The 13,774-nt window shown below is 42.9% G+C and overlaps 1 protein-coding gene across 3 annotated transcripts in view; it reads left to right on the top strand.

Moving 5' to 3' along the window:
* Positions 1-13,774, top strand: part of ABAT (4-aminobutyrate aminotransferase) — a 148,086-nt gene that overhangs the window by 77,138 nt on the left and 57,174 nt on the right. For all 3 annotated transcript variants that reach the window (XM_048867246.2, XM_048867245.2, XM_075132789.1), the window contains exons 3-5: positions 8,189-8,286; positions 9,125-9,154; positions 10,742-10,859. In XM_048867246.2, coding sequence (XP_048723203.1) covers positions 8,189-8,286; positions 9,125-9,154; positions 10,742-10,859 — 246 coding nt within the window. The remainder of the gene's footprint in view (positions 1-8,188; positions 8,287-9,124; positions 9,155-10,741; positions 10,860-13,774) is intronic.

Here is a 13,774-nt window from a genome sequence, read left to right as displayed (position 1 = left end):
AAGAATATATCTATTGGCACTGCCAGAAAATGTGTGAGCTACTGTGGACCCATAATCTGCCCACCACTTTCTCAAAGTGGCGAGAGGTTAAAACAAATGTACGGTGTTGATAGTCAGAAAATATATCTGTCTGAAGCCAAACTGGGACTAATTCACCAAAGGCTTTGTTAGGATCCGCACTCCCCCCGACATCTCTTCCGTTTTCAACCCAAGATGAGAAGGGAATTCTCTTCAGATTCTTTGATCTGGTGAAACATGCATCTATTGTTTTGCATATGGCAAAGCTTCTCAATTTCAAAGAGGTGTCGGGGGTGCGGATGGGGTGGAGGTGAAATGATAAGGAGAAGGGGAGAGATTCCTTATGAAATAGTAGAGAGTAATAAATCAGATCTGCTATTACACAGGTTCTCATGAATTCAGGTGCTCTGTTAACTAGATATGTAGGCTTCTTCTTCAGAAAACAAGTAAAAAATGTGTTTGTATATTATATCTGTTAAACAGCCTAAAAGTTATTTGTCTTTGGTGGAAAACGAAGTGTAATATATTGCAGATGACAGCAAACAAATGGGGAAAATTGATATTTGCGTTTCTCATTTTCAAATGGCTCAGGGTCACCAGCACTTACTGAAAATTAAGATAGTTTGGATAAACTGCTCCTGAAAAGGTTTTATTTAAAAAAAAAAAAAAAAACTGTTCCACAAATTGATCAACATTTCTAATTTGATGAAATCACCGTTAAGGCACGAAGACTGTTATGTTAACTGGGGAGCAATAACATGTTTTCAGTTCAGTTGAATAATTCCTGCGCTGTGTGCCAGAGATTTAGTTTATTCGTACAATACGACACATGAGCTATGGCAACGTAAATTTATGCAGCACTGCACAGTACAGTTGTGCTTGTTTTTAAAGTACTATTACCTGCCTTTAGCAAATGTCTACTTCACAGGAACTTTTGCATAAATACCAACAACAAAAAGGGGTGGGAATGACCCTTGCTTAGTTCTTTGCTGCTCTGCTGAGTATTTTATTGTTTTTCTTTTCAGTATTCCTTAGAATGCTGTAATGTACACTTTTTTTTTCTACACTGATCCCTTCAAAGAGTGAGTGTGTGTGTGTGTGCGCACATATGCACAGTTACTTATGGATTATTGCTTTTGATGTGAGTGTTCTTGTAAGGTGTTCTTAATCTGCACCCAGTCTGTTTTCTTCAGTATATGGCCTGCTTTCTCAAAAGTGCTCAGAACCTCTGAAAATCAGTCTAGTGTAGATCAATTTTACTGTGCAATGAATCTAGCTGCTGAAAGAAATGAATCCTTAGTGACTTATGCTGTGAAAACCACTAGCCAGGGGAGCAGCAGAAACTACTCCAGATAGCTTCCCCACAGTGTAGCTCTTGTCCTGGCTGGTGGGATTTCTGTTGAGGAGGATGCACTGGGAAACACCTTCTGCTTCCTTTGCTGCACCATCCAGAGCAGAATTTGCCCATGGAGTTGATGATAGACTTTTTTATTGAACAATTATAAATAAAAAAAAAAAATCCAAGGGATGGATAGAATACTTAGCTCTCAGTCTTTTCAGGGTGTTTTACAAATGTTCTTCCCCTCCCCCTCCATTTTGCAAGTGGGGAGTGCGTTATTGGGGTAATGGTAATGTATCTGTCATTAAGGAAGGATACTTTTTTTTTCTGAGCATGATTTGATTTTTAAATTAGGTAGCAAACTTGAATGGCCTTCAGAACGAGTACATTTACTCGGAGAGTCTGGCTGAGATTAATAGGAAAATTTTTCAGATGAATATTATTATTATTAAGGGCAAGATTACAATACTTAACAGATTGGCTAGTGCCTCACTACACAAGTAGTCTCACTGAAGTCAGTAGGGCAACTCATGGCTCAAGATGCTTTTAATGTGGCAAAGGGTGTCATAGTCTGACTCTTCTGTAGTATCTCTAAACTTTAAAAACACTCCTAAAACTTTCCTTTCTTTTTCGAGTGCTTGCTTATGCCAATTCCATTCTAGGTGTGTGTGCGACCACATGCACAGTTGTCAGAGGTTTCTGCCTTAGCGATATCCACAGGGTTGACTGTGGGGCCCTCTGGAGTGCCATGCTCATGCAGTGGTATATCAGGTGCCGCCGGGCCTACGCCCTCTCAGTTGCGTCTTACCGCCCGTGATGGTTGGTTGGAGCATCTGGTATTGCATGGCAAGAGCATTAGCGGTTCTTAATTGTTTAGATCGTTCTCCTTTGTTGTTTAGTTAAGTGATTAGTTAGTTGTTAAGTGTTTTAGTAAAAGTTAGAGTCCTGACTGAGACTTTGTCCCAGAGCGGGGCATGCCCCATTCCCCAGGCTTCAAGCCGTGTTCTGAGTGCAGCCGGCCAATGGCCATCAGTGACCCTTACAATAGTTGTTTAAAGTGTTTGGGGGAAACCCGTAGAAAAGACAAGGGCCAGATCTGCAAAAACTTTCATCCTTGGACTCAGAAAGAGCGGGACATTCGATTGAGGAATGATTGACATTCGCTCTGCACCCAAGATCGGAGCCCTCACGCTCAGACTCCACGCCCGGTACTTTGGCTTTGGCACGCAGTGCACCGCCGGCACCAGAGTATGCCTGGAACCATTCCCCCTCACTGGTACTGAAGAAGCAGTCTAGGTCGACTGGTCCACTGGCACCGCACAAGAAGGGAACTTCGGGCAAAGGACCTGTGTTAGGCCTCGTGTCCGCTACGGAGGCTCTCGGGAGTACCACTGTGGTTGGACCACGTAGGCCATGGAGCGGTAGCGGACCATCTGCGCCTGAAGCAGGGCCAGTGGCCAAAGAACAGTTAGGCCGACCAGCACTGCAGACTGCTGGCCGCACAGCGGATCCTGCCAAGACACTGGTGCCAATGGTCAGGCCAGTTATGGGACCACCCCAAAAGGCAGTGGAGTATCCCCGGACCACAGGCGTCATTCCCCTCTGCCATGGCCCAGGAACCTGGCACTGCAGCCTCGGTCTCCAGCCAGGAGTCTCACATCTCTGATTCCATGGTCGCCACCAACAAGACATGGGACTCCGGAGTCGCAGCACCAATCCTCGTGATCGGCAAGGTGCCAATCACTATCGCCTCACAGGTCTCCTAGCCATCAGTTTCCCTCCATTACAGGATCATTCCTGGTCATGGTACCAGTTGCTGGGCCCCGGTACTGTTCTTCAGGCAGGCACTGGTCCTCACCTTCTCTGTACTGGTCACCAATGAGGGTCAGTTGACAGAATCAGACAGCCTCGCCCTGGTCACCAGAAAGGCAGTGGTCCAGGTCGGAGGGCCAGTTCGGCCCTTCCCCCGTGTCAAGGTTCCTTCCCCACTCTGAACTCTAGGGTAGAGATGTGGGGACCTGCATGAAAACCTCCTAAGCTTACTTTTACCAGCTTAGGTTAAAACTTCCTCAAGGTACAAACTATTTTACCCTTTGCTCCTGGACTTCCACTGCCACCACCAAACTTTATCTGGGTTCCAGAGAAAACGTAGTTTGGACACGTCTTTCTCCCCAAAATCCTCCCAACTGTTGCACCCCACTTCCTGGGGAAGGTTTGGTAAAAATCCTCACCAATTTGCATAGGTGATCACAGACCCAAACCCTTGGATCTTAGAACAATGAAAAAGCATTCAGTTTCCTTACAAGAAGACTTTTAATAGAAGTAAAAAGGAATCACCTCTGTAAAATCAGGATGGTAAATACCTTACAGGGTAATTAGATTCAAAACATAGAGAATCCCTCTAGGCAAAACCTTAAGTTACAAAAAAGACACACAGACAGGAATATTCATTTTATTCAGCACAGCTGTTTTCTCAGCCATTTAAAGAAATCATAATCTAACACATACCTAGCTAGATTACTTACTAAGTTCTAAGACTCCATTCCTGTTCTGTCCCTGGCAAAAGCATCACATAGACAGCCACAGACCCTTTGTTTTTCTCCCTCCTCCCAGCTTTTGAAAGTATCTTGTCTCCTCATTGGTCATTTTGGTCAGGTGCCAGCGAGGTTACCTTTAGCTTCTTAACCCTTTACAGATGAGAGGATTTTTCCTCTGGCCAAGAGGGATTTTAAAGATGATTACCCTTCCCTTTATATTTATGACACCCCGTAAAGGGGAATTGCCTCCCAGCGGGAACCTGCCAAGGCACCTGTGGCACTAGCATGGTGTCAAGGGCAGTGGCCTGCCCAGTGGCAATACTGAAACCCGTGGGGGTGTACCTGTCATGCTGGCACCTTACTCCCATCGCTCCTGCCAGGCTGCATCGGACAAGCTGGCACTGGAGTCGGAGCATGGTACTGAGTCTGATGTGGAAGCTTCACGGGAGGCTCTGGAGGCCGCAGAGCGGTCCCCAATTGAGGAAGGGGATGCTCCCCACCCTCCAGCGGTGCAGTCGTCCTCGTCATCCTCGGATGAGGTGGTGGCAGGGCCCTCACAAACCAATAGCTCCCTTGGTGACTTCAGGGAGCACCAAGCCCTGCTCAAGAAGGTGGCTGCCAATCTAATTTGGAGGTTGAGAAGCTAGCTGAGGACTCAGATAACCTCTTCAATGTCATCCCCTCCCCGGCCCAGGTCGCATTGCCCATCCACCCAGGAGTCCCCGTCTTCCATTCCACCCACATCCAAGAAGGCGGAAAAGAAGTACTATGTCCCCATGAAGGGGTTTGAATCCCTGTACACGCACCCTTCCTATCTTCATTAGCTAATTGGCTGTTTGTTGAAAGTTGTAAAAAAGTGGATTGGATACATAGGCTGAGGCAAATAAGAATAGGTGTAGTGACACTGGGTAGGAGGAAAAGGGAATTGGGGAGGGAGACTGCAGAGGATCTTGTCTTTGAAATAGGTGATGTGTTCCTGCACAGAGAGAAAGGGCAGCTCAGACTGAAGGAGAGACCAAGGCAGCAAATAGATGTTTGGATGGTGTGGTGGGACTGAGGGAAGAGAAATAGAGCTATCTGCCAATGAAAACTGCAGAGCTGGAGGAAGAGAGGATAAATTTGTGTCATAGGATACATTGTGATCTCATTCTCTGAGGGCAGAATTAAAGATTATTTTAGTCTCTTATCTGCCTTTTAATCTTTTTGACTTTATAGCAGAGCTACTAAATGTTCAGCCCTTATCAGCTATGAATTGTGTTGCTTTTAATGAGCTTCAGAACTCTTATATCCAGTAACTTCTCTGATGAAACTACTTTGTCATGCAGCCCACTATTTATACCACTGCTAAACAGGAATGGCACAAAAATGGAGTGACATTGCTTTCCAAACAAAGCTCATTAATAATGCACTTCCTTATGGTGTTGTCACTTAAACTAAGGTGTAGCACTCAGGATTAAAACTGATGAGAATAATTGTAGTCTGTGGCCAAAATTTTCCAAAGTGAGCAGCATTTGAGTACTCAGCTAGAGATTACTTAAACGTGGCTGCCAGTCAGATGCTGAGTGCTCTCCCCTTTTTGAAAATCAGACCTCTTTAAGGTGTCTCAAACTGGGCACCCAAAAACTGAGGCATATAAAATTAAGTCATTTCTGAAAATCTTAGCCAAATGGTTCTGTTCAAAATTCAAAGGCACTCTGCTGAGAATTGCAGATGTGAGATTCCTTCCATTATTTCTTTTACTAAATATTTATTTCAAGCAAAATGACTCTAATAAGCTTCTCAAGCCCCTTCTGAATCTAAAATCTTGTGGGGGAAAGTGAGCTGTGGAATTCTGTTTTATTTTTCCACAGTATAATTTATCTGCAGAAAAGTAGAGGGTTAGACAGCTGATAATACTGCACTCTGCTACAGGATGCTTTCCACATACCTGGGCATTTGCCTGCCTTCCCATATGTTTATCTTTCTGGAGCTCTGGTACATTCTGTTGTGTTTCACTTTAGGGGTGATTGGCAGATCTGTTCCTGGCACTCAATGTGATATTGTTGAATGGTAACTTCTACCTGTGGTCTGATGAATCCGTCTAGTGTCCATTTACCACGTATCGACCTTGTATAGGTGTGGTGCTACTAAAACGCTGAATCAGTTACACCAATTGAGATTAATTTACAGGAGATAATTTTCTGGGGAATGGCCCTTGGGTACCGTGCAGCCAAAAATTGTGGATGAGAATGTTAGTTTGGTTGTACAGTTAATAATTTTGCTGTAGTTGAAGAGTACAGAGACAAGCTTGTTGTCTTTTTTTTTTTCTTGGTTCCCTGATAATGCTCTGGCATCTGTACTCTCCTTGCCCATCCTACTTAAATGGAGAGTACAAACATGCATGTTTAGAATTTAACATGGCTAGGTCCAAGTGTAACAGGGTAGTTTGCCCTTTGGGAACTGGGAGGGTTTAGGAACTGGAAGCTAATCCAACTCCTAATAAAGACAGTGGAAAGACTCTGTTTCCGATGGGAAACTAATCAATCCCATGTGTGGCCTTCAGGCTCCTACCTTGGTACTGCATCCCTTTGTTTCTTGACTTTAGGCACCCTGCTCTTAAGTGACGGGAGATATAAATAAATAAATAAATAAAGTGATTTTTTTTTTTTTTAAATTGTGAAGTGTCAAATTATAATCTGGAAAAATGTAACATTTAAACTGTTTTGGCCTGCATCCCTGAACATGGTGAGGGATTCCTCAGAGTATGTATCGCTTTAAATATCCTCTAGTGCTAAATTGTTGCAGTTAATTAATCTGCCCTCTGACAGGATCATAGAAAAATTCACAACAAATGCATTTTATACTCACTCTGAATATGCACTTAATGTTTTACATCAGACGTTCAGTGAAGTAATTCTCAGTATTTGTGACAGTTGTCGGTATTCTTGGATAAAATCCCATGTATGTATATATGATCTAGCTATTTTTAGGGAAGTTGGTATTTATTAAACATTTTGGAATATATCCTGCAAATTGATGGAATGATTTTCGGGGTATGGTCTACTAATAATCTGTGGACTGATATGTGTAAGAGGAGGATACTGTGTTGTAAGGATTGATTGATTGATTGATTAGTATTTGTACGGAGCATCACAAATGTAAAGCACACTTATCTCACTGCTAACAGTTAGCAGTATCAGATTTGCAAAGTTTACTTTGCTTAACACTTTTGGTCTGTAAGTACTGCTTATTATGTACTTTAGCACTCTGAATATTTTGTGTCCATGTCAGTAAGTACAGGAAATTAATGTGGACCCTTGACCAGAAACTCCACTGATCATGTTTCCTTGAATGTGATGTAAGTTTAAAAACCTTAAGATCCTACAAGATTTGCCTTGCTCTTTTTCATCACATGTGAACGCCTCAGATTTTACTCAGGAAATACCGCTTAGATTGTATCTTGTGAACTGTTTTACTCTTGAATATTAAACCTTACAGTTTTGGTGAGGACAACAGAAAAAGCTATTTTCTACATCCTTTAAAACAACACGCAAATCCTATATTTTTCAGAAGTTCCTTTAAAAAACTGGAGCAGTCTATTACTGATGAAGCATGGTAGTTTTCTGCCTTTCTGCTTCATTAGAGATGTCAGGTCTGTTATCTTTCCTCCATTACACGCATGGCTGCAGAGCAGCAGTCTGCCCATAGGTCAGAATAAAGATAACCACAATATGACCCAGCTCTCTGAACTGCAGTGCATGCTGTCTTAGTCATGCAGTATTCATTTGTTTAACAAAGCCATTTTTCTTTTCTGAGGTGTACATCTTCTTTTACATCCTTAGAATTATTACTAAGCATACCGTAAGACCTTTCATTTGAGGATTTCATGGGAATTTTCAAATGGTCACTGTGCTTCTGCAGGTAGTGAATCACCTCCATCTTACAGATGGGAGTCCACAGATAAACTTGCTCAATGTAACACATCAAGTCAGTAACAGAGATGGAAATAGAACCTAAGATTCCTGACTCCCATTCCCCCTTCTCTAAACAGTAGACTGTCTCCTCTTCTCTAGTGAAGAGCTAGGGAGGCCCATTTCTGATCTCACTTGTACTGGGATAATGCTACTGTCTTCCTTGAAGTTGCTCCTAATTTATATTGGTACAAGATCCGAATCAGGCCCTGAAAGTTTTCTTCACAGAGTACAACACAGATGTCCTCAGCTGTTGGATATTCTTATAAAGAAGAAGAATTGGATATTTTTATTTTGGGGGGGAGTTTGTAATTTAGTTTTTTCATTGTTTTTATTTCTTACAGGGCACAGATTGATCAGTCAAACTGCAGCTAAAATTGATGTGGACTTTGATTATGATGGACCGTTAATGAAGACAGAAGTTCCTGGGCCTAGGTCCAGAGTAAGTTCACAAAGTGAGGTGGTTTTAGTCACACGCACCCCCACCCCCATAGCCATATTTTGATTGACCAAAACACAGTACCAGGCCTGATATATAAAAACCGGGAGCTAAAGATTATTGGTATCCTAAATAAATATGATTACACAATACAGAGAATCCATTTTCTTTCAAGACCCCAGAATGACAGACTAAAATGGAAGAAACAACACTAAAGAACACCAATGGGTGGAATTCCCAGCAGCAAGAAAATAACTGTGCACACACTTAGATCAGATTACGAAAAGAGTTAGGCAAATGTCAGGTTGTCTGTCTGTCAAAATATTTTAAGACAAAACTCTCCTCCCAGATCTGCATGAAAGATCTCACCGGTAAAGTTCTGCTTCAATAGTGTAACTTCAATGGTGCAAGTGGTACCGTTGTACCAGGGCCCGCAAAATGTTGGGGGGAGGGGGGCAACTAAAGGAGCTGCTGGGGAGATGGCAGAGTATCTGAGTAAAGATTTTCAATGGCTGATCAGAGAGGAGATTTTGCCCTTTGTGTCTAACCTCCTGGTTTCTTAATGTCTGCTGCTAGTATTAAGAATTAGAAGCAAGTGAATCTAATGAAACCTCCCATCTGCAGGAGAGCAAAGTGTATTTGCTTGTCTCCCAGCACAGAACTGGTTGTGCTGATTACAAATTGATACTTTAGTTTTGTAAGTGACATGAGGGTTTCAAGTAGCTGGACATTATTTCCTTCTGACGGAGTCAAGTGTTTAATAGAAATCACTAAAGCAGTTCAGTTGAAGTGTACAAACTATGTTTATCATGCTCTTGATTTTTTTATTATTTTCTTTCAGGAGTTAATGAAACAGCTAAATGGAATTCAGGTAACTCATCAAGTTTATTTTTTGCTGCCAATCTCTCAGCCTTTCCATTTTAAAATCAGATTTTCTAGCTTTAGGTTCAAAACTAGGCAAAAAATTTAAATCTAGGAGTAGTTGTAACAGACTAACAATATCCTATGATATCCTGAACAAACCTCATGGAATGAAGATAAACTTTATTGAATAAAGTTAAACATTACTGAATTGGGGTTAATACCTTTTGGGGTAAACTGTATTACAAATGCAATTGTGTATGTGTTACTGTGGCATTGTATGTACTGTTTCAAATAGGGAGGGGGATGCTAATATACTTCCTCCATGATCAGCCTTTGAAGCCATTTCTCCACCCCCCCGGACACACACATACTAGTTCAAACTGACCTCTCCAAAGAGTGACAGCCAATGGAAAGGACCTCTGGTCCACAGCAGGCCACATCCTTAGGGAAGGATTGGAAGAACTTGACTTACTGGGGCCTATAAAACTGTGTGCTTGTTCTGAGCTGAAGCTGTCATGAACTTGTGACCACAAGGAAACCCCGAGGGTGGGGTGTTGAAAGACTGCTCTTGCCTGAGGCCGTGTTAGAGTTGTGGTGGTCTCTGGTTAGCTTCTTAGCATGTGTGTAGGTTCTTTTATTGTTTTTATGATGTTTTCTCTGTAATGCTTTTTACCTTAAGAATAAAGTAGGCTTGCTTAGAAAGAGCTGTATGTTACTTATAACTGTAGCAATAAGTCTGTTATCAGTGTCTGAAGAGAAAGCAAGCAGGTTTGTTTAGGCAGACTGTCATTGCTGGGAATAACACAGGGGATTGGGCCACTGAAGGGGGAATACAGGTGTAATTGCCCTGAATTGTGACAGTAGTATTTTATGGTTAAATTATTGTACAATGTTTAATATAAAATAACTCTATAACAGTTTTAAAATGCTGAAATGTTTTGTGAAGTCAGTGTACCCTATTTTTTATTATTTACCTCTTTAGGGATTCTGACTGAATGTGGTGATTTTTTTAATTGCTATTAAGCAGAGGATATGAGCATAGGAATCTTTGATCTTAAAAGTATGTCAGTATAACTATATATTTCCTTGACCAAAAGAGCAATTCTGCAATGTGCACACTTGATTTATGTGCAGAAACCATACCCTTGCAGTTCAACTTTACTCACCAACTGGCACATGCAAGACCACATGCACACAGTGTGTGTGTGCGGATTATTAGAGGAACAGATTGAGTCAGGAATACTGTGTTTTATTCTCTATTCTGCTACTGACTCAGTATTTGACCTTGGGCAAATCATTATCTTCATTTAATTCACTGATGCTTGTAAAACACCTTGAGAGCCTTCGATGAGGAGGTGTGAAATATTGTACTGCATTCTGTTCCCTCCTGTGTCTCTACTGCACTTCTTATTAAAATCCCATTTTTGTAAGAGGCTACAGTAAACTTAATTTCCATACAACAGAGATGTGTATGTTTGTATTCTAGCAATACTTTTTAAAAGGTTTTACTGTATATGTCCCCCATTTACTGTCTCCAGATTGAACTGAATATTCTGCCACTTACTAGATTTATTGGTTTATTTTTTCCTGTAAGAATGCAGAAGCTGTGCACTTTTTTTGCAATTATCAAGAGAGCCGAGGGAACTACCTTGTAGACGTAGATGGCAATCGCATGCTGGATCTCTACTCTCAGATTTCATCCATCCCAATAGGTAAGAGCCAGATTGTGCTAAAGCTCTTGGTTTGCTATGGAACTGCTCCTTTCTCTCTCAATCTCTGCTGGAGAAGCTGATTGATTAACAGTGAAATAGCTGACACCATGTATGCCTCATTGCAGTCACAGTGCTTCACTGCTCTATATTCCATAACTGCATCTCTGTATAGCTGGAGGATCTGCTTTAGGATTCATACACATGGCTCACTTGAAGCATATATTGGGACCCAAAAGGAGCCATAATATTAGTCTTGGATTGAATCACGGGGAGTGGAGGGTTCTATAACTTTTAAAACAAGTTTCTTATTAAATTTAATGGCCTAAATGCAATATTTGAGCAAGCATATTGCCTTAAAGACACAGCTGCCCTTCTGAGACAAAGACTGTCCTCCCACTCAACCTCTTCCAACTGCAGACAAAACACATTCATTTGAAGGCATTCTTATCTTCACATCTCTCTTCTGTAGATACCAAATATGTTGCGTCTGAAATCCATTTTTTCTAGTTCCTTATGAGTCTGTGTGATGAAATACATTATTGGCATACTGTGGGGCTAGCCCTGCAGAGTTCCCTTGGTGTTATCATGTACCTGATCAGTGCTAGCCCACTTTGTACATTGTTTATGTTGATCACAGCAATTGCAACAATTTGGTTCTAAAGTATTTAAGCTAGGTCATCCTATATGGACTTGCTAGGTATGTTTGCACATCATTACACTTGAGAGAATCCAACGATGTTGTTTAAATCAAGTCTTGTATTGCCAATAGTCAGGTTCATGACTACTTTCTCTTGCTGTTTTGGTCCCCTAACATACTTTTGTAAAAGGTCACCTGGGGAGTGAGTCTGGAGGTTTAGAATCGTAGAGGAAGTATTTACCCTCCAGTTTGAAAGGTCAGTTGCATTAACCAAAGTTATTAGCATATGCCAACTGGTTGCTGATCTTGACCCAGGTCCTAGAGGACAGGTGTCTACATTGGAGAAACTACCTCTAACTGTCCTCCTGTTGACACTCTCAGCAGAGAGGCTAAATGGAAATGAGAACTGAACCTCACTCCCATCGTTAGAGGTGGTACATCTGGGCCACTACTGAGGCACATTGATGGGAAGTGCAGGGAAAGCTTGCTGTACCCCTACTGCATTATACAGTGGATGGAAGAGTTTGCTATCTAGGGCTGTCAAGTTGGCACCGTTCATCTAAATTCACTAAAATAAAGGTTCTTTTGGACGCAATTAATTCAGTATTTTAACACCACTTTCATCTTCTATGGCTGCTGGTCCACTTAATATTGCTTACCTGAACTGGGACTGAAATAGCAGATAGCATTTCTGTTTAATGTTTGTAACGATTGTAGAAGATGGAAAACACCATGTAAGAGCTAAGCATTGTTGTCAAAACATTTAATTTAAAAGTTTGCCATTTCATAGCCTCTTTTGAAAACAGTCCAAATATGTAGCTTCCAGATGCGAAGGCTGCATTAATTTGATTGGACTTTGAGGTGTGGCGGTGCCCCACCACCATGCCAGATTGGGCTACAACAGGCCAGAGCGGCTGAGCAAGGTGGCAGTCAATCAGGGAGGGCCTGTAGAGAGCCAATCAGGGCCAGTATTACAGCCAGCCAATCAGGGCTAGGCTAGGCCCTATATAAAGGCTGCCCAGGAAGGGAGCAGGCAGTCTCTCCCAGACCTTCAAGGGAGAAGGTCTGTCTCCTGAGCAAAGGAGACCAGCACCCAGGACAGCGCAGTACTGGGCAGGCGTGGGGGAGCTGAGGAGAGGCTCAGGCCCTGATAGAAGAGCCCACACGACCAAGTGGGTATTCACCCACACAAGCTTATGCTCCAATACGTCTGTTAGTCTATAAGGTGCCACAGAACTCTTTGCCGACACTACAGACACTCCTCTGTGATACCACATGAGCCCATGGTAACACATGTGCTCTGATACTCTGGAGACCTGTGGCCTCAGTACCCACGGAGAGACAATTACTGTACCATCTCTAAAACAGTGGCACCAACAATCTTTCTGTACTGGACACAACAAAACTCTCATTTAGGGAGTGCTCCGCCCAACTATCGGTACTGACAATGTCCACAGACACTCCTCTGTGGTACCAAATGAACCCATGGTACTGCATGAGCTCTGGTACCCTGGAGACCTGATGATTAGGGAAGAACCACAATCCCCATTACGTGGTACCAGGACCCCGGTATCGAGCACATCCCGACACCCAGAATCGCCCTTGGCACCAGGCTGTATACTACCAATACCCCAGTCAGCGGCCCTTGCCCACTGACAAATCTGGCACTGGCCAGGAGGAGATCATTCCCTAGCCCCTCATCGTGGCCCACCATCACACAACAAGGATCCTCCCCAATTCCGTCAAGCCAACCTACAATTGCGGTATGGGCCCCTTGAGGTAAGCCCACCGCCCATGCCTGCCTTCCTCCCTCTATCCCCCAAGGCCATATTGTAACTCTTCGGTGATGTGTACACACATGTCGCGACCATCCCCGGTGTCTCTCAGGGAGAGTACACCAGATGGTTTGCTACAGTCTGGCTGTCCAGAGCACTTGAGCCAGGGCAGGAGAAAGCTTTTTCAGAACAGGAAAAAAGAACCCAAAGAGGAAGCTACCTCTCCAGCACACTTCTCCCCATCCTTCCCAGATGAGGCTGTGCTGCCCACCTCTCATCACTAGGTGAAGATTTTAAGAACTTTCTGGATCTTACCAAGAGGATGGCAGACGAGCTGCAGATTCCCCTACAGGATGTGGCAGATACACATCACAAGTTGGTGGATATTCTGCACACCACCTTCTCATCTAGAATTGTCCTCCCAATTAATGAGGTGATTCTAGATCCTACCAAAGTCATCTGGCAGACACCAGCCTCCATCGCACCAACCTGCAACAGAGTGT

The sequence above is a fragment of the Caretta caretta genome, chromosome 10, assembly GCF_965140235.1.
Source record: "Caretta caretta isolate rCarCar2 chromosome 10, rCarCar1.hap1, whole genome shotgun sequence".
Lineage (NCBI taxonomy): Eukaryota > Metazoa > Chordata > Testudines > Cheloniidae > Caretta > Caretta caretta.
This window is presented reverse-complemented; position numbering and strand designations above follow the sequence as displayed.